Consider the following 26,705-nt stretch of genomic DNA (forward strand, 5'->3'; position numbering starts at 1 on the left):
CCTTTCTCACGGTCAGTCAATCAGAGCTTTCCAAGAGCAGGGAGAGGGAGCTTTGGACTGACTGACAGACATTGGTCAGGGAGAGAGGCAGAGTATCCAGGTAAGCCCTATGCATTTGTACTTTACATTAGCAATGCTTTTATGCTCAAATGTATATTGACAATAAATGCCAAAGATGGTTCATTCATATCAATAAGAATGAAATTGATTCATTATTAGTTATATGAATAAAAAAGTAGAGTGGGGTACATTATCTGGGCATCCTAGATGTACATTTATAAGCAACGCATATTAGTGTAAGTACTGAGTAACTACATGAGGGAACGGTTTTAAATATGTTATAGGTAGGATCAAATCCATATGACTTTGGCCCTGCAAACGTTGTATTGCACAAGTCTGTGATATCGTTCATAGTGTCTGTGTAGACTTCAAATGCAAGAGAGTGAGTCACTAGTGCCAATGCACAAAAGCATGCCATCCCTACCCGTTATACAATTCAAAACCACTCTACAAAAGGTGTGTTGACCGGCATAAATAGTTTTGATATTCCATTGTGTATTTTAATGTGTGTATTGAGGGCGCTTGAAAGGCGAGAGAGCCGGAGGGAGGTGGGGAGGTGGGAAGGTGATGCAGATACCAAAAAAAGGATGCAAAGCAATCGGAAACGCTTCACGGTCCATTCGACTAAGACATCTGCAGACAGAGGTGCTGTAAAATATACCCCTTTCTTCTGTGACTAGAGACTTATTACCAGCCGGGACAGGTATCCGTAAGGAAACCGTTGGAGGATGTCAGTACTTTTGAGTCTATTACGGAGTTCCAGACCAGGATGGAAATGACAGAGAGTTGGAAACACCAGTTCCACTGTTAAAAATCACCATGCACCCTATCATTCAGAGAGGTAGCAGTAGGCACCGTAGCCACAAAGCCTGGCCCCTCTGCTCAACTCCGTTGGTGGAGTTCCTCAGAACTTCCTTCACCATGGAGTTGGGTTCAGTCAACTAGCGCAGTAGCAACCGCCACCGTAGTAGCTAGGTGGACTTTAGTATTCTGTTCCTCTGCCGAAACCTCTCCTTCCTACCTCGCTCACTCTGTGATGTTAGCCGTATGTTGTGATTGCGAGTAAGGCTGGTGTTAAGTTTTGGTATCCCCCGTGCCAGAGATATTATATGATTGTAAACCCTGAGCGACATAGCCTCGCGGGACTGGAAGCAGTGTAGCTCTGAGGGACTGAGTGAATCTATCCCTGAGTGATGTGTGTCTGTGAGTCTCCTCATGCCGACAAGATACAGCGCATTTGGAAAGTATTCGGAATCTTTGACTTGTTCCACTTTTTGTTACGTTACAGCCTTATTCTAAAGTGGATTAAAATAATATTTTCCCTCGTCAATCGACACACAGTACTCCATAATGACAAAGCGAAAAAAAAATCACGTTTATTATCAAATAAAAAACTGAAATACTTTATAGTCATAAGTATTCAGACCCTTTGCTATGAGACTCAAAATTGAGCTCAGGTGCATCCTGTTTCCATTGATCATCCTTGAGATGTTTCTACAACTTAATTGGAGTCCACCTGTGGTAAATTCAATTGATTGAACATCATTTGTAAAGGCACAAACCTGTCTAGATAAGGTCCACACAGTTGACAGTAAACGTCAGAGCAAAAACCAGGCCATGAGGTCAAAGCAATTGTCCGTAGAGCTCCGAGACAGGATTGTGTCGAGTCACAGATCTGGGGAACAGATCTGGCTTTGACATTATGGGGTATTGTGTATAGTTTGATAAGGGGGGTAAGGTTGTAACGTAACAAAATGTGGAAAAATTCAAGGTACCTGAATACTTTACGAACGCACTGTATTTGCCCACCAAAGGGCCTCGATTTATAAGCTTTTTCTAGGCTGCCGGAAATTGAATAACATGTTGTCATTTCCTGGTGCTATTTTGTTTCCTATTCTCTTTTACTGCCCCCTCATTTTTTTAAATCTCTGTATATTTATCTATTTCCCTCACTCTCTAGGTGCTATGACGTTATGCTGCTCTTAATGCTTTACCACTCTGGTCATTTGAGCTGAACTGTGTGTGCATAGATCATTTGAACTTGGGGATGTTAGGTAGGTTGTGACTTAACCTAGTTCATTTAGAAAATACATAGCACATGTTACTGGACAGATAGCAGGTCGAGGCATTAGGCTGGTGATATGGCAGCCATAGCATTCCATATTGTGGTACACGGGCAGGTATGAAAAATGCCTGAGAGGACTGAGGATAGGCTGGTTAGGGTTCAGTCAGGTGAGAGAGGGAGGGATTGTGGGTACACTGCCCCTGGCCTACGTGGTACGGACTGAGACTCTGGCTCCAGGTCAGACAATTGCATCCAAACCCCCTGCTGGAATGAGGATAGTGACCTTATTGGGTCCCACTGGTAAATCACATTATCCTGCATGGCTCTACCCTGTCCAAACACAAGCTTAACCAACACCAACTGGGCATGGGGATGACCCCATGCCCAGTTCACTGTGGGCTGTTCACGAATGGCAAACGGTTCAGAACCAGTTTGTGGTGCCACAATCACGTTGCCGTAGGAAAATAGGAACGCACTGGTCACAGACTATATTGAATTACTCTTCTAGATAAACATTTTTTCCAAGCTAACATGGTGTGTTGACAGGGCCATAAACAACTAGAAGGCTATTCCAGCTCACTATAGCCACTGTGATAGTTGTTGTGCTTACATGAATTCAGGTGAATGTTTATTCTGAACTGTCTTGTTTCCCAGGGATACAGTGGTGACGGTTCTACAGAGTCACATGAATAAGGCAACCCCTTGATGACAAAAACCCTTGACTTGTAGGCACCTCCACAGCAGAGTTCATCCCTCTGCCCCAGCCTGTCTTTGATAACTGTAATAATTTTGTTAAGTGAATTGCCCTACCCCTCCACCTGAAGGCGACTTCCTGCCCAAAATGCCTCTTGTCCCATCCTTCCTCCTCCTGCTCCTCGCCTGCCCTGCCCTCCTGACCCTATCAGGTTCCCAGAGCCTGCAGACTGGGGGTCAAAGGGCACCCAGGAACACAAAGCCAGAGGGTGGCGGGCAGCCAATCAAAGTGGTGATCTCTGAGGCATGTGTTCAGGGGGACTCCAGTCAGAACCAGGGAAAGGAACTGGACCTTGAGCCTGGTTCCCCTCTAGTCCTTACCCATCGGATCCGACTGGTTCCGGGGTCGTGCGGAGGCGGGTGCGAAGCCGAGTTTGCTGCCCTGCGAGATCGTCTGGAGAGGCTGGAGAAGGAGGTGTCTGCCCTGAGGGAGAAGTGTGGAGGCCCAGAGGGGGGCTGCTGCACGTCCCAGCAGAGCAAAGGTACAGTAGGACTGCTGCCAGGTGACTCACTGATCAAATTGGTCTGGTTTTGACCATTACACAGAATCTCTCATCTCGCTGAAATCCCCCAACTGGTTCTAATTTGAGCACGCACACGCACAAGCACACGATCCATTACTGACCTCAATCCTGATCACATTTATAAAACTGGCAGACTACAGCCATGCTCATATTATGATCTAACTGACCTGAGTAATGAGGACTCTACTAATGGGTTCGACCAATCAGAGCAAGTATAGAAAAAAGTCCAGCTCTAACTTTGTGCCCAATGTGATCTCAGACAATCCTCCCAATCTAGCTCTCCACCCTTCTTTCAATGTGGGACACTTTCTGCAAAAGCAGGGATAGTTTATCCACTAATCTGTTTAAAATATCATATACAGTCTTGCAACGTTCCTTCACATTTTTTTGGGGGGCGGCACAGAGTAAATTTCAGATCTGCTGAGTGCAAACTTGAACATTCTGAACATTCTGTGCAACCTCCAGCGCTCGTTTACTGTGAACAGAGGCTGTATCTGCTATAAGTTACCGTTTTAACAGTGTCCAAGTAGGCTAATGTGTCTACTTGATCATAACGTAGGCCTATCTGAGTGGCCTACCATCAAAAACAATGGAGAAAATGCATCCCATAACATTTTAACATGAAAACAGCTGTTCTATTATTCAACCTACAGTAGCAGCCAATGTGGTGTTCAATGTGGGCCTACATTCCATGAGACTGAACGAAGAAAACATGCAGGGCTTGACATGAACCTGTTTAGCCACCTGTCCTTCAGACAAGGAGGTGACTGAAAATGTTGTTGTGTTGTTTGATGCAAGAAACCACTTTACAAAATAAAATCCATTATTATTCCCATACCATTATTACATAGAATCAGACAAATGATGCTGCCCTATGTCTATTGGCTAACTCAAAATACAACACTGCACCTTTAAGACAAAAAAAAACTCTTTACCTGATTTGCTTTCAAAGATGTCTAGAAATGTGCACGTTTCGTGCTCTTGTAGGAAGCAATCAGTCCCCTATTGATGACGACAAATGATCTATAACTGGGCTAATAACTGACTAACTAGTAAAGGATATGAACACAATGTGCGCACGTGGCTACATGCAGATAATTCTTTGATCTCGAAACAACCGCATCTACTCACGGCCACAGCTGTAAACACAGTCCAGTTCAAAGTAAACGGCACAGATCCATATATGGCAATGATCTATTTTCATATAGGCCTACTGCAGCTCTGATTGGTTATGCCTCACCGGCCTGTGTAGAGTATGGCCCGAGTCTTGCGCAATAGAATCCTACTCTGATTCGTTCTTGCATCGTTTTTTCTTCTTCTCTGTGTTGCATTGAAAGTGGTTAATATTGCGTTGATTCGATCACAATTGCCACAGTGAAACGTTGATAGTGTTCACTAACAGGGAAGAGTTTAGAAAGTTGAGTGAAGTTCAATCTCGTGCTTCTCTCTGTGGGCTGATATTCCTTTTACACTCTGTTGTTCCTTCTACACTCTGGTTGTCTTACTGTTTTACTCTTTGTCTCTGTCCGAACCCCCGCTTTAGGCACTGAGTGCTCCATCAAGCCGGAGGGAGACGAGTGTCCTAACGAGTGCAGTGACCAGGGACGCTGTGAGGATGGCAAGTGTGTCTGCTTCCCAGGGTTCAGTGGGCCAGACTGTAGTTTGTCTGACTGCCCCGGCAACTGCAATGACAAGGGGAAGTGTGTGAACGGCCAGTGTGTGTGCGACCCAGGTTTCACAGGACCAGACTGCTCTTCAGAGTCCTGTCCTGGTAACTGTAACAACAAGGGGCGTTGCGAGAACGGCCAGTGTGTGTGCAACACTGGCTTCACAGGGCCTGACTGCTCCACCAAGGCATGCCCTGGTAACTGTAACAACAAGGGGCAATGTGTGAACGGCAAGTGTGTGTGCAACACTGGCTTCACAGGGCCTGACTGCTCCACCAAGACATGCCCTGGTAACTGTAACAACAAGGGGCAATGTGTGAACGGCAAGTGTGTGTGTGATAGCAGTTTTACAGGGCCAGACTGCTCCACCAAGTCCTGCCCTGGCTACTGCAGCAACCGTGGAAAGTGTGTGAACGGCAAGTGTGTCTGCGATAGTGGCTTTACGGGGCCAGACTGTTCCGCCAAAGCATGTCCCAATAACTGCAGCAACAAGGGAAGGTGCGTGAACGGGAAGTGCGTGTGTGAAGTGGGCTTCAGCGGACAGGACTGCGCCGCTAAGAGCTGTCCCGATAACTGCAGCAACAAAGGGCGCTGTGTGAAGGGGAGGTGTGTGTGTCGCCGTGGTTTCGCCGTCCCAGACTGCAGCCAGTGTGAAGCTGGGTTCACTGGAGCTGACTGTGGCACCGGTAAGTCATCCAAATATTCTCCATAAAACACTCTCGGCTGTATTTGACTTTTATATTGTCCAGTGAAACAGAGGGCACACTGTGTTAGCCAGAGGGCAGTACTAATACATCAGTGTTTAGTAAAGTGTGGCAAATATAGGGCGGCAAGTAGCTTAGCGGTTAGGAGCGTTGGCCCAGCAACCGAAAGGTCCCTGGTTCAGATCCCTGAGCTGACTAGGTGAAAAATCTGCCGGTGTGCCCTTGAGCAAGGCTCTTAACCCTAATTGCTCCCGTGAGTCACTCTGGAGAAGAGCGTCTGCTAAATGAGTCAAATGGAAATATAGTATTCACTTCTATCCAAGTCGACATACTGTTATAAATGTTACGCGTTCAATGACTGTATGTAGACCTCTACCATATGTTGCAGCTTGATGTTACTTACACATGGACTTACATTTACATTGACTTTACAGTTAAATGGGGGAAATGTGACAGCTGGTCAAAAGGAGGCCTTATTGCCTTTAAAATCAATTCCGCGGTAAACATTGCATGACATTGTTGGCTTGAATGACTGGAACTAAGCACCTACCCCCCTTGCCTCTAGCAATGTCTGGTGTGTCCCAGCTCAACACCAAGGACGTCACTGAATCCTCTGTCACCCTCTTCTGGACCCCACCTCCAGTCCAGTATGACACCTACCACGTCACCTTCGCCAGCCAGGTAACAACACCCTACACACTCTATTCACAAGTTCTTATGAAGTTGTGAGTCTCGGTCCTAACTAAAGCACAAAGTAAACTGAACTTGAGAAACAACTGTTAGACAACAGATGTATTAGCTGAGAATGAACAGTCACCAAAATGAACAGAAGGTTGCTCTCATGGCAGGAAGCCCGGTTCTCATTCCAGGTTTTAAGACTTGTTTTGGGGGCAAATGTTGAAAAGGTCATGGTGGTGTGTTATTTCCATGACAAATCCCCAAATCTTTTGCCTAAAATGTCCCTGAAAGCCCAAGGGAATTCAATGGTGGCATAGAGTAAATAAAGACCTCTCGTGGAAAAAGACATTGACTTCTGTGGATTCTAATCAAATCATGGTATTTGTCACATGCTTTGTTTTTTTAAAAATAAACACGAGGAATAAATACACAGCGAGTAACGGTAACTTGACTATATACAGTCATGGCCAAAAGTTTTGAGAATGACAGATATATTCATTTTCACAAAGTCTGCTGCCTCAGTTTGTATGATGGCAATTTGCATATACTCCAAAATGTTATGAAGAGTGATCAGATGAATTGCAAGTAATTGCAAAGTCCCTCTTTGCCATGCAAATAAATGAACTGAATTCCAAAAGAAGTTGCTCTCGGAGGATGCGTTAGTACCATTCTTTATTCATGGCTGTGTTCTTAGGCAAAATTGTGAGTGAGCCCACTCCATTGGCTGAGAAGCAACCCACACATGAATGGTCTCAGGATGCTTTACTGTTGGCATGACACAGGACTGATGGTGGCGCTCACCTTGTCTTCTCCAGACAAGCTTTTTTTCCGGATGCCCCAAACAATTGGAGAGGGGATTCATCAGAGAAAATGACTTTACCCCAGTCCTCAGCAGTCCAATCCCTGTACCTTTTGCAGAACACAGAGATTGGTTATGTCGATATAGGACTCGTTTTACTGAGGATATAGATACTTTTGTACCTGTTTCCTCCAGCATCTTCACAAGTTCCTTTGCTGTTGTTCTGGGATTGATTTGCACTTTTCGCACCAAAGTACGTTCATCTCTAGGAGACAGAACGCGTCTCCTTCCTGAGTGGTATGACGGCTGCGTGGTCCCATGGTGTTTATACTTGCGTACTATTGTTTGTACAGATGAACGTGGTACCTTCAGGCATTTGGAAATTGCTCCCGAGGAGTTGTGGAGGTCTACAGTTTTTTTTCTGAGGTCTTGGCTGATTTATTTTGATTTTCCCATGATGTCAAGGAAAGAAGCACTGAGTTTGAAGGTAGGCCTTGAAATACAGTCACAGGTACACCTCTAATTGACTCAAATTATGTAAATGAGGCTCTAAAACCATGCCATAATTTTCTGGAATTTTCCAAGCTGTGTATGTAAACTTCTGATCCACTGGAATTGTTATATAGTGATTATAATTTAAATAATCTGTCTGTAAACAATTATTTGAAAAATTACTTGTGTCAAGTACAAAGTAGAAGTCCTAACCGACTTGCCAAAACTATAGTTTATTAAAAAGACATTTGTGGAGTGGTTGAAAAACGAGTTTTAATGACTACAACTTAAGTGTATGTAAAGTTCCGACTTCAACTGTATGTAGTACTTTAAAGTATTTTTACTTAAGTACTTTACACCACTGCCTACAGTGGAGCATGGTGGTGGCAGCATCATGCTGTGGTTATGTTTTTCAATGGCAGGGAATGCTAGACTAGTCAGGATCAAGAGAAATATGTACGTGGAAAGTACAGAGAGATCCTTGATGAAAACCTGCTCCACAACGCTCAGGACCTCAAAATGGGCCGAAGATTCACCTTCCAACAGGACAATGACTCTAAGCACACAGCTAAGACAACGCAGGAGTGGCTTCGGGACAAGTCTCTGAATGTCCTTGAGTAGCCCAGCCAGAGTCCGGGCTTGAACCGATCGAACATCTCAAATCAAATAATCTCAAATCAAATCAAAACTTGAACTGTATGCCAGTAAGGTATTTCAGTATTTTAAGCTTTTTATAAATTTGCAAATATTTCTAAAAACTGTTTTCGCTTTGTAATTTTGGGGTATTGTTTGTAGATTGACGAGAGAGTGTATTGATTTAATCCATTTTAGAATAAGGCTGTACCTGTAAAATTGAAAAAGGTCAAGGGCTCTGAATATTTTCTGAATGCACTCTATACAGAGTGCTTCACCATGCTCAAAAGGATATTCAATGTCTGTCTGTTTCTACCAATAGGTGCCCTTCTTTGCGAGGTATTGGAAAACCTCCCTGGTCTTTGTAGTTGAATCTGTGTTTGAAATCCACTGCTCGACTGAGGGACCTTACAGATAATTGTATGTGTGGGGTACAGAGATGAATTAGGGTAGGCATTCAAATGTCACATTAGACACTATTACAGCACACAGAGTCCATGCAACTTATTATGTGAGTTGTTAAGCAAACTCTTACTCCTGAACTTATTTCGGCTTGCCGTAACAAAGGGGTTGAAGACTTATTTGACTCAAGATATTTCAACTTTTCATTTTTTATTAATTTCTAAAATGTTATATAAACACAATTCAACTTTGACATTATGGGCTATTGTGTGTAGATGTTTTATTTATTTTTTTATTTTATTTTTTTATTTCACCTTAATTTAACCAGGTAAGCTAGTTGAGAACAAGTTCTCATTTGCAACTGCGACCTGGCCAAGATAAAGCAAAGCAGTTAGACACATACAACAACACAGAGTTACACATGGAATAAACAAACATACAATCAATAATACAGTAGAAAAGTCTATATACAGCATGTACAAATGAGGTAGGATAAGAGAGGTGAGGCAATAAATAGGCCATGGTGGCGAAGTAATTACAATATAGCAATTAAACACTAGAATGGTATAATGTGCAGAAGATGAATATGCAAGTAGAGATACTGGGGTGCAAAGGAGCAAAATAAATTATAAATACAGTATGGGGATGAGGTAGATCGGATGGGCTATTTACAGATGGGCTATGTACAGGTGCAGAGATAAGTAGTACAACATCTCAATTTAATTTATTGTAAATTCAAGCTGTAACACAACATGTGGAAAAAGTAAAAGGGTGTGAATACTTTCTGAAGGCAGTTTTGGTAGGCATAAAGTGACTAGGCAACCGGATAGATAATAAATAGTGTCAGGAGTGTACTGTATGTGATGAGTCAAAAGAGTTCAATTCAATAGCTATATAGTTAACCAATAGCTACCCGGACTAGCTATTTAGCAGTCTTATGCCTTTGGCTTGGGGGGTGGAAGCTGTTCACAGCCCTGTTGGTTCCAGACTTGGTGCATCGGTACTGCTTGCTGTGCAGTAGCAGAGATCATTTTAGGAGCCTTCCTTTGACACCGCCTGGTAGAGGTCCTGGATGGCAGGGAGCTCGGCCCCAGTGATGTACTGGGCCATATGCACTACCCTCTGTAGCGCCTTGCGGTCGGATGCCAAGCAGTTACCATACCAAGTGGGGATGCAGCCAGTCAAGATGATTTCAATGGTGCAGCTGTAAAACTTTTGAGGATCTCAGGGTCCATGCCAAATCTTTTCAGCCTCCCAAGGGAGAAGAGGCATCGAGAGTGCTTTCTTCACAAATGTGTTGGTGTGTGTGTGGACCATGATAATTCCTTCATGATGTGGACATCGATGAACTTAAAGCTCTCGACCCGCTCCACTACAGCCCCGTCGTTGTGGATGGGGGCGCACTTAGCCCTCCATTTCCTTTTCCTTACTGTCGTTGAGGGAGAGGTTGTTGTCCTGGCACCACAATGCCAGGTCACTGACCTCCTCCCTACAGCCCGTCTTATCGTTGTCGATGATTAGGCCAACCACCGTTGTGTTGTCAGCAAACTTAATGATGGTGTTGGAGTCATGTGCGGCCATGTAGTCATTGGTGAACAGGGAGTACATGAGGGGACTAAGCACGCACTCCTGAGGGGCCCCCGTCTAGAGGGTCAGCTTGACGGATGGGTTGTTGCCTACCCCCACCACCTTGAGGCAGCCTGTCATGATTCCAGGATCCAATTGCAGAGGGGAAGTGTTCAGTCCCAGGGTCCTGAGCTTAGTGATGAGCTTGGAGGGCACTATGGTGTTGAACGCTGGGCTATAGTCAATGAACAGCATTTTCACGTAGGTATTCTTCTTGTCCAGGTGGGAGAGGGCAGTGTGGAGTGCTATAGAGATTGTGTCATCTGTGGATCTGTTGGGGTGGGTCTAGGGTGTCTGGGATGATGGTGTTGATGACCAGCCTTTCAAAGCATTTTATGGCTACAGACGTGAGTGCTACGGGGTGATGGTCTTTTACCTTCACATTCTTGGCCACAGGGACTATGGTGGTCTGCTTGAAACATGTAGGTATTACAGACTGGGTCAGGGAGAGGTTGAAAATGTCAGCACATGCTCTGAGTAGGTAGATAAGTGTTACATTTGCCTGCCTCTATTTGCCGTTAGTGGATAATATGTAAGGTCATTTAAAGCTAATTTCCAATTGAGCTGATATATATAGCTTTTACCATGGATGCAGTCTCCGCTAACGCCGGGACATTGCCTTTAAATTTCAATTACACTGTAACATTGAACTTCAGCGATATGGACTGAATAGAGAGCCCTTCGTTTTCTATGCCAAAAAAATCAATCCAAAGATTGATCTTGGGAACAGTAACACACCACAGTCTGACAGCTGAGCAGCAGAGGTCCATCACAGAAGTTACTGGCAGGGGAGTCTCAGACCATGTCAGAAACAGATGACTCTCAATCCCTCTGAACTCACAATTCCTGTGTTTTCCTATTTTAAATTCAGTCATTAATTTCACTCAGCCTTGAAAGACTTTTAAAATGGCAAAACCATTGTTTCACTGCGTAAAACACTTTAGTGGACTGTTGGAGTACATAGCGAGGTTTATAGATCCTGTAAAAGTGCAGATATTCAAACGCTTTGCAAAAAGACAGCCGTGGACATTTTTCCAGTTTCTGTTTAATGATGTTTGGTGTTAACAAACTGTCACTACAGTAGATACTAGTTTCAGCTGATATACTTCTCTACTGGTTCAACTTATATGGTTGGGATTCACAGCCATAGTAACCACAGAATGGAAGATACAATACGAAATAATAATAATAATAATAATATAAAAGCATTACATAAAATGTCAAACATATGACGGGACATCATAACATGACATAAGTGTGTTGTTGTATTAAATTTGTTCAGCAGCTCATGGTATCAATCAGTGGACTAAAAAGAGCACATCCAGTATCCAATATCAAAGGTAGCTAACCGAGGCAATAAGTGAATTCCAGTGGATTCACAGAGACATATGCTACCAATTGTATTCAAAGCTGCCTTTGTACTCCATGTTTTGAGTATAGGATGTTATTAGTGTTTCGCTGATTTGCATTACAGAATAACTTCCCATTGAGTTCAAGTTCAGTTAACATACAGTAGCCTGGACACTATGTATAAAGAACATGCATTATGATGATCTAATACAATATCCGGGCCATGTGAGGTCTCCCACTGCAATTGTGCCTTAAAAAAGGCCCAGTGCAGTCAAAAACTTGATTTTCTTGTGTTTTATATATATTTCAACATTATGAGGATGGAATAATACTGTTTAATTTAGAAAATGATGATAATGCCCTTTTAGCGTAAGAGCTGGTTGAAAAGGCTGCCTGAAATTTTTGCCTGTTTTGGTGAGATGGAGTTGTGGTGACATCACCAGGCGGTAAATTAGCTAATAGACCAATAAGAAAGAGTTCCAAACCTCTCTGCCAATAACAGCTAGTTTTCAATGTTTCTCTCCCAACTCAGACCACTCCCAGACAGTGCTAGCAAACATCTTGCTTGAGAAATTGCTTGTTGCGAAGGAGCTATTTTTGTTTCTTTTTAACCATTTGAATTAAAAAATAATCAAGGTAAGGTACTTAATTGTTATCCAGAAATGATTTGATATTAATATATAAATGGCTGCATTGGACCTTTAATAGAACATATGCTCCCAACCTGCACAGAGGGGTGATGTCAGATGTGCACAATGACAAACTGGATTGATACTCATCATGCACATATTGTTGGACCTTGCTGTTACAGTAGTCCACACGCACTCTAGAGGAGCTGTATCCATGTCTGTAAAAGTCTAATCTCCAACACTGAAACAAAGAGAAGCACCTTAATAACAACCAAAAGTAGGGAAGTGCAACAAGATTAAACCACACTCTTTATCCTACTTAATGGAACTCTTTCAATGTGTGAATGAGATTGTTGTTCTTCATAAAGGGGTTTCCGGACGGAAAAAAAAGAGAGATTTTTAGTTGTTGTTGTGAAAAACAGAGACTATTGGAGGTTACTAGAGTGAAGTTTGGCCACAGCATCAGCACCAGGATGCATTCCAAAAGCCCACCGCAAAACAGCAACGGAAACAGCCTATTTTCCGTACATGACATTGGTAGGTGTGAGAAGAAATATGGATATCCATATAAAGGGAATAAATTAAACTAGTCATAGGAGAGTCAAAGGACAAAGTCATAGCAACAATAGTTAGGGAAAGGGAAGGATAATGGGAGATAGAGAGAGTGGACAGCAAGGGAGAAGAAAAGATGCAGATGTGGGATGCTTGTTGCTAGGGCAACCGTAAACACTGTCAAAAACATGGCCCTGGCCAGACAAATGACTTCACTGGTCGGCAGCTGTGACAGAGCGGAAGGGAATGAATGAGGGAGATACACATTCGTCTCTCGTGTTTACAGATAAACAACACACGCAGACTAAACAGGACACAAACCCCACATTGTGCAAAATAAAGCACAATGACACGCTCAAAACTGGAGGCATATCACATACGCACTCTGTTGTAGGTCAACGCTGGGCAACCTGGCAACCCAGCTGGGCTCCATTTCCCATATGAGAGCATATATTACACCATTGTGAAAAACCTTGGAGAACACCCCCATATTGGAGTAATTGAGTAAAACCTGAAACTACTGCTTTTCAATGAATGGAAATAATGGTCGTCATCCAACACATAGGTTGAAGAATAACAACCTGATACTGTTTCGGGTTTTAATAGCATATTTCCTCAGTTGGTTTCTCAAATGATCACATATCAATGAAGGAAATTGTGAGAGTTGGAACGTGAACGGCTGACAACAGTTCTCAAAGCTTAGTGATCACCTGGATTCCCCCCTGACACGTTCATCATTTATTCTTTTCACAATACTACTACTACTACATCATTGGAATATGAGGCTGTTCATCTCAGTGCCAAGAAAATAGTAATATGATCATTAATAAATATGAGCCCAGTTACTAATTTTAGAGAGTAGGCTCAGCATGACAGAATTTGTAAGTCAGCCTACTCCCCCTGCTGGTAAGCATACATGCACCCATTCCATTCCATATATCTTTAACAGGTTCTAACTACAGTTACTTTAACAAATTAACTGAAATACCAGAAGGCCTGTGAAGGAAAATGGATTATCAATCCTCTTGATATCTGTTCTAACATTGAGTTGATCATTTTATGTGCCACACAGAAAGAGGGCGATCAACAGATAACATCTCAGGTTGGAGGCAAGCTCACGGCCTACACCCAAACAGGCCTGGCGGCCGGGCAGGCGTACACGGTGACAATCAATGGAGAAATAGATGGGAGAATGGGCGCTGAGAGCACAGCAGAATTCACCACTCGTGAGTCAGGAAAGCCTATTTTGTATCTACTTATTATCATGATCATCTGCTACTTCGGTTATCGATAGACATAAATGCTAAGTTGTTCTTCCCCCCAACTGCTTTTCCCTCACCCAGTTATCTCTGGTCCCACAAACCTTCAAGTTGTGAAGACAACCACAACATCTGCCGTTGTCCAATGGGAACAATCGCAAGGAGACATCGACAGGTATCGCTTAACTGTTACACCCAATCAGACGGACGGAACAGCCAAGGGAAGACAAGACCTGACCCTGCCCCCTGAGAGGGACTCTGCCCAGATTGACGGTTTGGACCCGGGACATTCGTATGACATCACATTAGTGGCTGAAAAAGGCGGGATCAAGAGCAAGCCAGCAACAGTCCAAGTCACTCCTGGTGAGTTTTATTGGATGAGGGGGTTGCTTACCTTACTTACTACATTGTATATGAAAAGGTCCAGGGACTAGATTGTATGAGAAGCGATCTTGATTAAGTGGTTCAGATTATAATACTATATTTTGAGATAAGGGAGTTGCACAAACATACAGTCATGAAACAACAAAGATATTGTGAACTAAAGCGGAAGAAGCAGGAGAGAGAGAACGTCATCACTATGTTTAAAAAGAGAGAAATCTCTGAAACAAATTGGATTCCCTGGCAATGTGAATATGCAAGGGAGGCCAGCCCTGTTCCTGTGATGTGTTATCCCACTAAAGTGAACATGTCTAGACATGTCATTATTCAATCGAGAAGGTCATTGGAAGTGAAATTAAAATGTTAGATTGAAATGAATTTATGTCCAATATAAAACCTCCTCATGGAGCTAAGCTGATCTCTCTTCGTAATATACATTCTCCTTTTCTTTCTTTATTTTGTATGACTAATGCTGCTCTCCTTCTCGACAATAGTAGCACACACTTAACTCACAACATTGAATATTTCAGCACCCGAACAGTGAGTGGCAAGGTTGTGTTGATGACCATATGTAATAATCTTTCCACTTCTCTCTGCAGGTTTGGACAGCACATAGGCCAACTATTTATTGCACTAATGTCAATGCAGGTGTTGTAGGAAAGAACACTTTTTCGAATTGTTCAGTTCAAAGATAATATTTGTGACTTTCCCATTTGGATCTAACAGTGCTTCCCTCCTGTAGTTTTATCTTTGATTCCAAACAATCGCTTCATGCCTTTAGGAAAATCCACAAAGACAATATCCAGGGTGACCATGCCGGTAGCACCGGGAGTGGAAAGCCACGAGGGAGACTCAGCCGGGAATACAAAGCCTGTGAAGGACATCCTCAACACGAAGGCCAAGGGTGAAGAACCAGAGAGGGTGAAGGATTGGAGTGGACCAGGCTCTGTAACAGTCGAAGGCACCAATGGAACCAAAGAGGACACATCTGTTACAACCAGTACAAGACCACTTGTCAACACAAACTACAGGGTTATACCTAAACCAGGTGATAGAATAACCTTGCCCAGGAAACCATACATTGGAGGCTCTATCCGTTTTAATGGTACAAGAGTCGGCCAGGGTGGGAGGAGAGTGGGTCACAGTCTTCTGAAAAAGCCTACGAGCAGAAATCCAATGGAGGTGCCAAAGGTCAAGGAGGCCTTGGATACGGACTCTAAACCAGAGAATCCCTTTGTTGGGGACAAGACTGTAGCCTTAACTGTGAAAGAAACTAACCTGGAGACGAGTCCTCTTGGAGAAAAAGATGAAACTTTGACAAAGGCATATCCTGTCGGGATCCTTCCTGTAAATGGCACTTCAAGATCTGGTTCTGAACCGTCAGTGAAGGACTTAGCCGATAGAAAAAAAGATACAGAGATTGAAACAAATGAGCCAGGGCCAGGGACACAGGGTTTGGAGCATACCACCACATCAGAAAGAAATACCACGGTTCACCCGAATGGGAAGAAATGTGTCAACAAGGTTAAATTGACACACAGGAAAGTCAATGTGACACGTGGAGAGAGAGTCATTGGAGGGCGGTTGAATGGCACAATAGTTCAACGTAAACCCACAGCAGGGCAGGGTTTCGCTGAAAAAGAGGACGGTGCCCTAAAAGTGTCCGAAACAGGACATTCAAAGACAACATTTCATGAGCGTGACCGGGTCATTCACACACAGAGTAAAGCAGATGACATTTCTCCACACACCACCCAAAGTCCTACATATCCAACTTCCTCTTCACCAGTATCACCTACTTCCCACATGTCACTTTCTTCTTCAGCTCCCGCTAAGCATGATGAATCAATGACCAGTATGGGTCAACCTATGACTGACAGAGACGTGGCGAATGCAAAGACTTTGCCTGTTCCCCAAACCCAATCATCCAACCTCCCTCCAGAGAGGGAACCAACATCCTCCAGTGAATCAGAACAAAATGGTAAAGGACCATCTCCCTCCAACCCTGAGGACTCATACTCAGGTAAAGCTCATGTTGCAGTAGCAGAAGTGGGAGTCAGCAAAGATGGAGCGAAAACCGCTAACGGGGGATTGTTTGGAACCAAACAAAACAAGACAAAGACTCTGAGAGTGGGCGGCTCACCACCTTTTCGCCGCCTACCTCCAAAGGGGCCCTACCAACGCCACCCGTACCTAAATATGATACCATTTCAAAATAGGACACGTTCACCTTTTTCAGCTCCTGCGAAACAAAATGAATCAAAGACCGGTACGGGTCAATCCATGACTGACAGACAACTAGTGTTTCCAAAGACATTAACCGTTTCCCCAGCACAATCCTCAACCCTCCCTTCAGATGCCCAGCCAGAGAGAGCACCAAAGTCCTCCAGTGAATCAGAACACAGTGGCAAAGGCTATTCATCATCATCATCCACTTCAGAGGAATCAGACTTTACTAAAGAAAATGTTGCTGTGGCAGAGGATGGTATCAGCAGAGATGGGGACAGGGCAACTGACGTGGTGTCGCCTGGAACTGAACGAAACAGGTCAAGGACTCTGACACTGGGCAGCACACCACCCTTGCGCCGTCTACCTCCAAAGGGGACGCAGCAACGCCGTCCACACCCAAATATGGGAGCATTCCCAAACAGGACGCGAACAAACCTGATACCCCCTTGGCATCCATCAAGAGGCCCCATACGCAGACCTTTCCCACCTAAACTGACAAATAGGAACAACGGCATCATCGTTCAAACCCCTCAAACAGGGGAGCAGGGCACCTACAGCACCAGCCAGAATGACACAAACACAGACCTAAAGCCCAAAACTCTCCTCAAGAAAACAAATGCCACAGCTGGTAAAATAGCACGAGATCAAACACACATAAGAAATAACAGTAGCTTGAGCCAAAGGGGCCAAGATTCAAAAACAGGCCATCCTGACAAAGGTAGCCAAGTGAGTAAGAACGCTGACTCAAGAGACAGCCCAAACCAGATAAATGTGTCAGATGTCACTACTACTGGAAAAACAGGCCAGCCTCTAAACTCAGTGGGGGTTCAAAGCATAACCTCAGGAGGGCTCATACTCGTTTGGGAAGCACCAGAGGGGATGTATAGAAATTTCATAGTAACCCGGGAAGAGCATGGAAGTAAGAGCGAGGCAGAGAAAGAGGAGGAGAAGGAAGAGGAGGAGGAGGAGAGCGAGTCAGAGGAGGATAGGCAGGAGGAAGGGGAGGCGGAGGGACAAACTGAGAAGGAGAACAATGGGAATGAGGAGGAAAGTGAAATGGGGGTGAGTCAAGGTAAGGAGGGCGGGGAGGAGAACACTGTTACCAATAGCAAAAGTGATAACCAAAGACAGAGCAGCGACAGTAATGCTACGGCTAAAGTTGGCGACGGTGGTACAATCAAGTTCTCCAAAGTCCTTCCGGGGTCAGCTCGCTCATTCCGATTCCAGAATCTCCATCCACAGACCCGCTATTCCATGTCCGTGTTTGGGAAGGGTCCCGGACTACGCTCCAAAATACACCGACTCATCGTCAGCACAGGTACCGGCCATAGTTTAAACTCTCCAACCTCTACAAGGGTTTATTCATTATCGTTCAAATACAGGACTTGGCTTTTCTTGAACTTTGATGCATCCTCACACCGTTTTAGGTGAGGTACACTTGCACCACTGCTTGATCCATATCCATATCAAGAGACGCCATACTCTTGATACTGTAACTTCCTGAATTACAGTACCTCATCACGTATGCTGTTAATTTGCATCATCTGCTTATTGATACCGTGAGCTGTGTCTCTTTTGGTTTGTCCTTGACAACCGGGGTCTTTTAATTAAAGCAATGTCCAAAGCTTTAATTGCAAAATATGCAATGACCAAATAACCATGCATATATGTGCTAATCAATTGCATTTCATGTTAACCCCTTGTTTATGCCACGTTGTGCAGTGATGCGTGCAACTGTGATGTGTGGTGTTCATACTGGGTGCATTGTGGAAAAACAGGTATGATTGCCAAAACACACAGGGGGAAATGGGCAGTTGTTTACTGGGAAACTTATTTGAAGTGCGTCCCATCAACAAATGTAATTTCCAAAATGTAATCTATAATCATTGCATTTGTAACAGTTGCAGATCCAGGTTTTTGATCAGTGACTCATCTTACACAATAAACACATAGCCTCCCTGGTCCAAATACGACATATCATATACAGCCTGTGTTTTCCATTTTGTACGTGTACAGTATGTCAACACAAACACATCCATGTGTTAAGCACACGCAGTGCATTCAGAAAGGATTCATACCCCTTGACTTATTCCACCTTTTGTTGTGCTACAGCTTGAATTCAAAATGGATTAAATCTTTTTTTTACCCATCTACACACAATACCGCAAATTGACAAAGTGAATACATGTTTTTACATTTTTTTTTTCAAACATATTGAACATTAAATACAGTAATATCTCATTTACATAAGTATTCACACCCCTGAGTCAATACTTTGTAGAAGCACTTTTGGCGGCGAATACAGCTGTGAGTCTTTTTTGGGGAAGTCTCTTAGAGCTTTGCACACCAGGATTATTGTTTTAAAAAAATCTTCAAACTCTGTCAAGTTGATTGTTGATCATTGCTGGTCAGCCATTTTCAAGCCGATTTAAGTCAAAACTGGAACTAGGCCACTCTGGAACATTCAATGTCGTCTTGGTAATCAACTCCAGTGTATATATGGCCTTGTGTTTTTGGTTATTGTCCTGCTGAAAGGTGAATTTGTCTCCCAGGGTCTGTTGGAAAGCAGACAAACAGGTTTTCCTCTAGGATTTTGCCTGTGCTTATAGCTGTATTCCGTTTCTTGTTTTGGAACATTTGTATTCTGTACAGGCTTCCTTCTTTTCACTCTGCCATTTAGGTTAGTATTATGGAGTAACTACAATGTTGTCGAGCCATCCTCAGTTCACAACCACTAAACTCTAACCATTTTAAAATCACCATTGGCCTAATGGTGAAATCCCTGACCAGTTTCCTTCCTCTCTGGCAACTGAGTTAGGAAGGATACCTGTATCTTTGTAGTGATTGGGTGTATTGGTACACCATCCAATGTATAATGAATGAATTCACCATGCTCAAAGGGATATTCCGGGTCTGCTTTTAAAATTTGATTACCCATTAACCAATAGGTGCCCTTCCAATAGGTATTGGAAAACCTCCCTGGTCTTTGTTGTTGTATCTGTGTTTGAAATTCACTGCTCACCTGAGGGACCTTACAGATAATTGTACATGTGGGTACAGAGATGAGGTAGTCATTCAAAAATCACGTTAAACACATAGAGGGAGCCCATGCAACTTATTATATGACATGTTAAGCACATTTTGACAATTGTTTTGACTTTCTAAAATGTTCTACAAACACAAATTCCACTTTGACATTATGGGCTATTGTGTGTAAATCAGTGACACAACATCTCAATTTACTCAATTTTAAATACAGGCTGTAACACAACAAAATGTTTTTTTTTTAAAGTAAAATGGTGTGAATACTTTCTGAAGGCACTGTACTAATGAAAATGACTCTGATATTCATGAGACATTGAATCATTCAGCCACAACCGTCCTTCACTGCTGGTCTGATCTTCTCTCACTTAGGGTAAGCTTTAAGTCAGCAACCTTCATTGGCTCCCTTCATCACTCACAAAACCCAGGGTAAGACCATGGTTGGTCTCTATGGTTTTTCCTGATCTTAAGTGTGAAATGTACAGATTTGAATCCTATGAGTCTTTTTTATATCTAAAAAAATAAGAAAATAATTCAATTCCACAAGGTTAACGATTTTTTTAACGTTTATTTCTTTTTTAAATATTTTTTTTCAGAGGGTGAGGTCTCAAATGTTATTTGGAATCATTATGGCAGGCTTCTGCTCACTCAAGGTTGAAAATCTGTTGGTCAACACATTTCTTATCCCTTAGAAATGATTTATCTTGCTTTATCTCTCTTATTCGTGTATTTAAAACAATTAGCGGTAAACTGTATTTGTTATCAACATCTTAAGATTTTTCCTTTCTTCTGTTATAACTATTTTCATTTTCTCTTTCCTGACAACTTTTTTTTTCAGGATCAAAAGACCAGCTCAACATTAATATCTCATCCTTTTCCCTTGCTGCTTTCCAGGGTCCAACATCTGCATTTAACAGTGACACATTTGTCTGTTTTAGTATATGCTGTACTGCGTATACTGTATATATGTTTGCATTGTACATATATACATACACCAACTCATTGGAGCACTAATAATAACAGCGTGAGTAAAGTATGGGTGCACCTACAGTTTAGGGCATACTGACCACAGGAGGTCAGTGGCACCTTAAGTGGGGAGGACGGGCTCGTGAAAATGGCTGGAGCGGAATTAGTGGAATGGTTTTAAATACATCAAACACATGGTTTGATGCCATTCCATATGCTCTGTTCCAGCCATTATTATGAGCTGTCCTTCCCTCAGAAGCCTCCACTGATATTGACCTTCTAATCTATTACTTCTCCACGCATGTAGTAATGACTTACCTTCTCCTCAAGTCTACCTTTTCTGTTTCTCAAATGTATTGTAAGCTCAGTTTCCAAGTCCACTATTTTTACCTTCCTTTCTTTCGTCTTGTTTTTATTTGTCTTTCTTTGTTTTTATGTCTTTCTACCTGTTTTTATTGGTCTTTCTTTGTTTTGTCTTTCTTCCTGTTTTTATTTGTCTTTCTTTGTTTTTATCTTTCTTCCTGTTTTTATTTGTCTTTCTTTGTTTTTATGTCTTTCTTCCTGTTTTTATTTGTCTTTCTTTGTTTTTATGTCTTTCTTCCTGTTTTTATTTGTCTTTCTTTGTTTTTATCTTTCTTCCTGTTTTATTTGTCTTTCTTAGTTTTTATGTCTTTCTACCTGTTTTTATTGGTCTTTCTTTGTTTTGTCTTTCTTCCTGTTTTTATTTGTCTTTCTTTGTTTTTATCTTTCTTCCTGTTTTTATTTGCCTTTCTTTGTTTTTATGTATTTCTTCCTGTTTTTATTTGTCTTTCTTTGTTTTGTCTTTCTTCCTGTTTTTATTTGTCTTTCTTTGTTTTTATCTTTCTTCCTGTTTTTTTTATGTATTTCTTCCTGTTTTTATTTGTCTTTCTTTGTTTTTATCTTTCTTCCTGTTTTTATTTGTCTTTCTTTGTTTTTATGTCTTTCTTCCTGTTTTTATTCGTCTTTCTTTGTTTTTATGTCTTTCTTCCTGTTTTTATTTGTCTTTCTTTGTTTTTATGTATTTCTTCCTGTTTTTATTTGTCTTTCTTTGTTTTTATCTTTCTTCCTGTTTTTATTTGTCTTTCTTTGTTTTTATGTCTTTCTTCCTGTTTTTATTCGTCTTTCTTTGTTTTTATGTCTTTCTTCCTGTTTTTATTTGTCTTTCTTTGTTTTTATGTCTTTCTTCCTGTTTTTATTTGCCTTTCTTTGTTTTTATGTCTTTCTTCCGGGTTTTATTTGTCTTTCTTTGTTTTTTTGTCTTTCTTCCTGTTTTTATTTTGTCTTTCTATATCTTTTTCCTTCTTTCATGACTCTTTTTCGCTCTCAATCACACATATCCTTCCCATGCCATGCCCAGGCCCAGAGCTTCCCTCAGGTCTTGTCTTCAGTGAAGTGACTGAGACGTCTCTCTCTGTATCCTGGACCAAGCCAAAAAGTCCAGTGAGTGGCTTCAAGGTCACCTACACTCACACACAGGAAGGTAGGACCTTACACAGATGTTCTGGAAGTCAACATCCGGACTGTTGAGTCACGTCACATCATTGTGTGTTCTTTACATTTGTAGAAACACTTCATATTTCGCAACTTGTCCGCTCTATTCCAGGGGAGCCTGTCTCAGTAATGGTGGACTCTGGGGATTCCACTCTGGCACTGTCAAAGCTCTCTCCGGGGTCCTCCTATGAGGTCAGTGTGATATCCGTCCTTGGACTGGACGAGAGCGATGCAATCAAAGACCTGGTTATGACACGTAAGTTTACTGTTGACTTTCAGTTTTCAGATGAATGTTAATTTACAGGAAGTTATCCGATTATAAATTATAGTAAATTATCAAGACTATCGACCATTTTTTTTTTGGTCCTTTGTGATGTCTCGGCCAACGAATTTAAGTTAAGCATTAAAAACCACATGAATGATGTGTGGTTTTTTTCTTACTTTCGTGTGTGTTCTCCAATGGGTCCTGTGTTCTGATAATGGTTCCAGCAGGTGCAGGATCTGGGAAAGATCTGTGCATTTTCATATTTTCTCAAAGGGTCTATTCTGGAACTGCTTCAATTAAAATGTCTAAATACTTTATTAATTTATTTAGCAAGAATGAGATTCTTATGTTCCATATGCTGCGAAATCCAATGATACATCAACAGGGTTTGAATTCACACTGTGATAACTAACGCTCACTTTCTCGTGCCTTCATTTTCTTCACAACCCAAACCCATCTTAGTCCCTGACCCTCCAACGACTCTCCAGGCCATTAATGTCACAGACACCAAGGCGTTGCTGCTATGGCGACCAGCACTGGCAACGGTTGACCGCTACGTCATAGTTTATGGCTCTGAAAAAGGTAACGGGTATCACAGGTTGGATATTCATTACAACAATATCCTGTGGGACTTTTTAAAACCCCTAGCCGTATTAGAGCATTTCCCTTCCCAGTTGGAGCTTTCACAGGCCACAGTCATTCTAGATGAGATCATAATACTTGTATTGGCCAACCAGTTTATGACCACCCCTACAGCATTACAATATAAACACTGAGAAATAAATTCAAACCTGAAGCCTACCTCTCTCCCCTGCCACTCACCTGCTCTCTCTTTGCCGCTTACTTGTTTCTGTGTCAACCAAGGGTCAGATGATGTGAAGATCACTGTTTCGGGCAACGCGGCCGAGCAGCAGCTGAAGGACCTGCAGGGCTCCACTATGTACACCGTCACGGTCACCAGTCAGTTGGGCAACCTGGATGGCCCTGCCGCCATCACCGCCTTCACCACCACCAGTGGTCAGTCCGGCACACACTCTCAAACTACCCTAATGCTTTAAACAATCAACTCACCCGAGACAGGGAAGAAAAGTAAGGCTGCTGTTTTTATTGAATCCCACAACTGAGCTTCTTGTGGTTGTGTCCATGTCCTTCTGGCAGGATCTGGGGGAGACGGGGAAGTCCCGCGTGACCTGAAGGCCAGTCAGGTGACTCCTCGCTCAGCGTTGCTGACGTGGAAACCGCCCTCTGCCGCTGTGGGAAGCTACAAGCTGACCTATCAGACGGAGGGACAGGAGATGCAGGTAAGGAACTGATTAAAAAGGTGGAGACAGACACACATTCTATTTTATTCAGTACAGCACACGAGGACAAAATACAACAAACACTGGTCTAGACAGATACCTTTTAACTTCTCAACAGGAGGTTACCATTGACTCCACAGTAACGGAGTTCAAGTTGACCAGGCTGCATCCCATGTCCAAGTACACCGTGCAGCTACAGGGAGAGAGGGGAGGGAGCTATACTGCTGCAATTTCCACAGAGTTCACCACAGGTAAGTGGCCAAATATATTTGATCAAACTGAACAAATTAAATACGTACATCGAAAACGCAGTTTCATAAAGTTGGTCTCTATCTTTGATTTTCTTCTCTCTCAGGGAATCTCCGGTACCCCTTCCCAAGTGACTGTTCCCAGGAGCTGCTGAACGGGATGCATGAGTCTGGAGAGGTGGAGATCTTCCCCAATGGAAGGCAGGGAAAACCAGTGTTGGTCTACTGCGACCAGGTGACTGATGGAGGCGGCTGGACGGTAAGAGAAGATGATTGTGAGACCACACAAAAATGATCTTTTGGTATTTCATTAGTCCACTGTCAATACAGTCCCCAAAAAGGTTTCTGCATGTCAGCAGTCAAGTTGTCAAGATATAAGTCTATCTTGAAAACGTGATTGCTGACATGCAGAAAATGTTGGGACGGTATCAACAGGGAACTAACAAAACAAAAGAGTGGTATTTCATTTTAACTGACATGTTAAGGGTTGGTTTAGCATGGTATATGTCAGCTGTATGAGCGTGTGTGTGTGTGTGTGTGTGTGTGTGTGTGTGTGTGTGTGTGTGTGTGTGTGTGTGTGTGTGTGTGTGTGTGTGTGTGTGTGTGTGTGTGTGTGTGTGTGTGTGTGTGTGTGTGTGTGTGTGTGTGTGTGTGTGTGTGTGTGTGTGTGTGTGTGTGTGTGTGTGTGTGTGTGTGTGTGTTACAGGTCTTCCAGAGAAGGATGGATGGGAAAACTGACTTCTTCCGAGGTTGGGAGAACTACAGCAAAGGATTTGGAGAACTGAGTGGGGAATTTTGGCTGGGTGAGAGTCATTTGTCACTCAAAGTTTGCTTTCACCCGCTTCAGCAGCAGTGTACCAGCGTAACATCAAACGGAACGGCTATATTGACGACGCAAAAGCTAAACCATGTCACTCTTACGTAAACAGCGCTAGCCCTGGTGACAGATCAACTCAGTAAATAGACCCATTGCTAGGCAGGGAAATGAAACAGTGCAGTGCCAGATGAGAAGGATCAATTTAATGTGGAAACGTATGGCAAAAGGGTAGAAAAAAAGCAGACTACTGGCACTATTGGTGCACAAACAGAAGGAAAACCAAGAGCAGTAGCAGAGGGCCTATCACTAAGTCCTTTCACTATTATTGGAGCAATTGGCTGAGCATTAGCGTCGGTAGCACAGTATCCACTATTTTAACATTGAGGGGCATCATGCTCTACTGCGCAGATCTGATGAAAATAGTATTTGGCGCCCCCTAGAGGCAATACATATAGTTTACTACAGTTGGCTTGGCAGTAAGCATTTTTGTGTGTGTGCTATAACACCTTCTTTCCCACTCATCTCTATCCGTATATAGGTAATGAGAACCTACACAATCTAACCAGCATGGCACCGATGACCCTACGTGTGGACCTCCGTGCAGGGGACGAATCCGTGTTTGCCAAGTACTCCACGTTCACGGTGGACACTGTTAGGAGGAACTACGCTCTCAAAGTGTCTGGGTACAGCGGTACAGCAGGTATGAACAGAATCTGTCCACTAAACATGATTGACCTCTTATTGTGCATATCTCCACATAATCATTAAACCCCATCGTTTATTCCCTCTCCTTTTCCCTCTATTCCACACCTACTGTTTTCCCCTCCTCGCGCCTGCCATCTGTCTTTCCACTCGATCTCCCTTTTCCCCTTTCCCTCTCTCCTTTTTCGTCCCGGTAGGTGACTCTATGAGTTACCACAACGGGCGCATGTTCTCTACCAGAGACAGAGACCCCGCGCCTTTCATCACCCGCTGCGCCATGTCCTATAGAGGGGGTTGGTGGTATAAGAACTGCCACCAGGCCAATCTTAATGGCCTCTACGACACCAGTGTCAATCACCAGGTAATCCCAGCTGACTTCATACCTCATTTCACAATTTCAGAGTCTAAATCATCAAATTAATCTAAGTCAAGTAATCTAAGTCAGCTACTACAATCAGTTACATTTTTGGGGTGGTTTATTAACCTAATTATCTCTTTGTGTCTCAGGGTTTGATCTGGACTGCCTGGAAAGGCAAGGATTATTCCGTCCCTTTCACTGAGATGAAGCTCAGACCAACATCTTTCACCCCTCCAACTCAGGGGTAATGACAAAGTGGTGGACAGAAAATGAGAAGGGGAGATAGGCACACTTTATGAACACACACACACACAACCCCCAGGTAACTGCCAAAATGAAGGAAACACAGATAGTGTCTTAATAGGGCGTTGGGGCACCACAAGTCAGAACAGCTTCAATGCATCTTGGCATTGATTCTACAAGTGTCTGGAACTCTTATGGAGGGAGGCGACACCATTCATCCTCAAGAAATTTCAGAATTTGGTGTTTTGTTGATGGTGGTGGAAAACGCTGTCTCAGGCACCACTTCAGAAACTCCCATAAGTGTTCAAGTGGGTTGAGATATGGTGACTGACACACACACACACACACACACACACACACACACACACACACACACACACACACACACACACACACACACACACACACACACACACACACACACACACACACACACACACACACACAC

General features: G+C 43.0%; 1 protein-coding gene across 2 annotated transcripts; it reads left to right on the forward strand.

Annotated features, from left to right (window-relative positions):
- LOC118399318 (tenascin-X-like) lies at positions 1 to 26,705 on the forward strand. 2 transcript variants are annotated; one of them, XM_035795314.2, is made up of 18 exons: positions 1 to 100; positions 2,780 to 3,360; positions 4,946 to 5,755; positions 6,339 to 6,454; positions 14,007 to 14,160; positions 14,278 to 14,556; positions 15,356 to 18,121; positions 22,190 to 22,312; positions 22,436 to 22,579; positions 23,051 to 23,170; positions 23,453 to 23,605; positions 23,747 to 23,889; positions 24,008 to 24,140; positions 24,245 to 24,396; positions 24,844 to 24,940; positions 25,493 to 25,654; positions 25,854 to 26,017; positions 26,164 to 26,705. In XM_035795314.2, the coding sequence occupies exons 2-18, from the start codon at positions 2,967 to 2,969 to the stop codon at positions 26,260 to 26,262; spliced, it is 6,009 nt and encodes a 2,002-aa protein (XP_035651207.2). In that variant the 5' UTR covers positions 1 to 100; positions 2,780 to 2,966; the 3' UTR covers positions 26,263 to 26,705. The 2 variants fall into 2 exon arrangements, with proteins under 2 accessions (XP_035651207.2, XP_035651208.2); XM_035795315.2 differs by lacking the exon at positions 15,356 to 18,121.

The sequence above is a fragment of the Oncorhynchus keta genome, chromosome 20, assembly GCF_023373465.1.
Source record: "Oncorhynchus keta strain PuntledgeMale-10-30-2019 chromosome 20, Oket_V2, whole genome shotgun sequence".
NCBI classification, from domain to species: Eukaryota; Metazoa; Chordata; class Actinopteri; order Salmoniformes; family Salmonidae; genus Oncorhynchus; species Oncorhynchus keta.

What these genes read in the sequence shown, in the direction of transcription:
- LOC118399318 (XM_035795314.2), top strand. Translation starts at nt 2,967, where the DNA reads ATGCCTCTTGTCCCATCCTTCCTCCTCCTGCTCCTCGCCTGCCCTGCC. An exon ending in TTCCACAGAGTTCACCACAG is followed by an intron (nt 24,141 to 24,244) that starts GTAAGTGGCCAA and finishes CTTCTCTCTCAG; the next exon opens with GGAATCTCCGGTACCCCTTC. An exon ending in ACACCAGTGTCAATCACCAG is followed by an intron (nt 26,018 to 26,163) that starts GTAATCCCAGCT and finishes TTTGTGTCTCAG; the next exon opens with GGTTTGATCTGGACTGCCTG.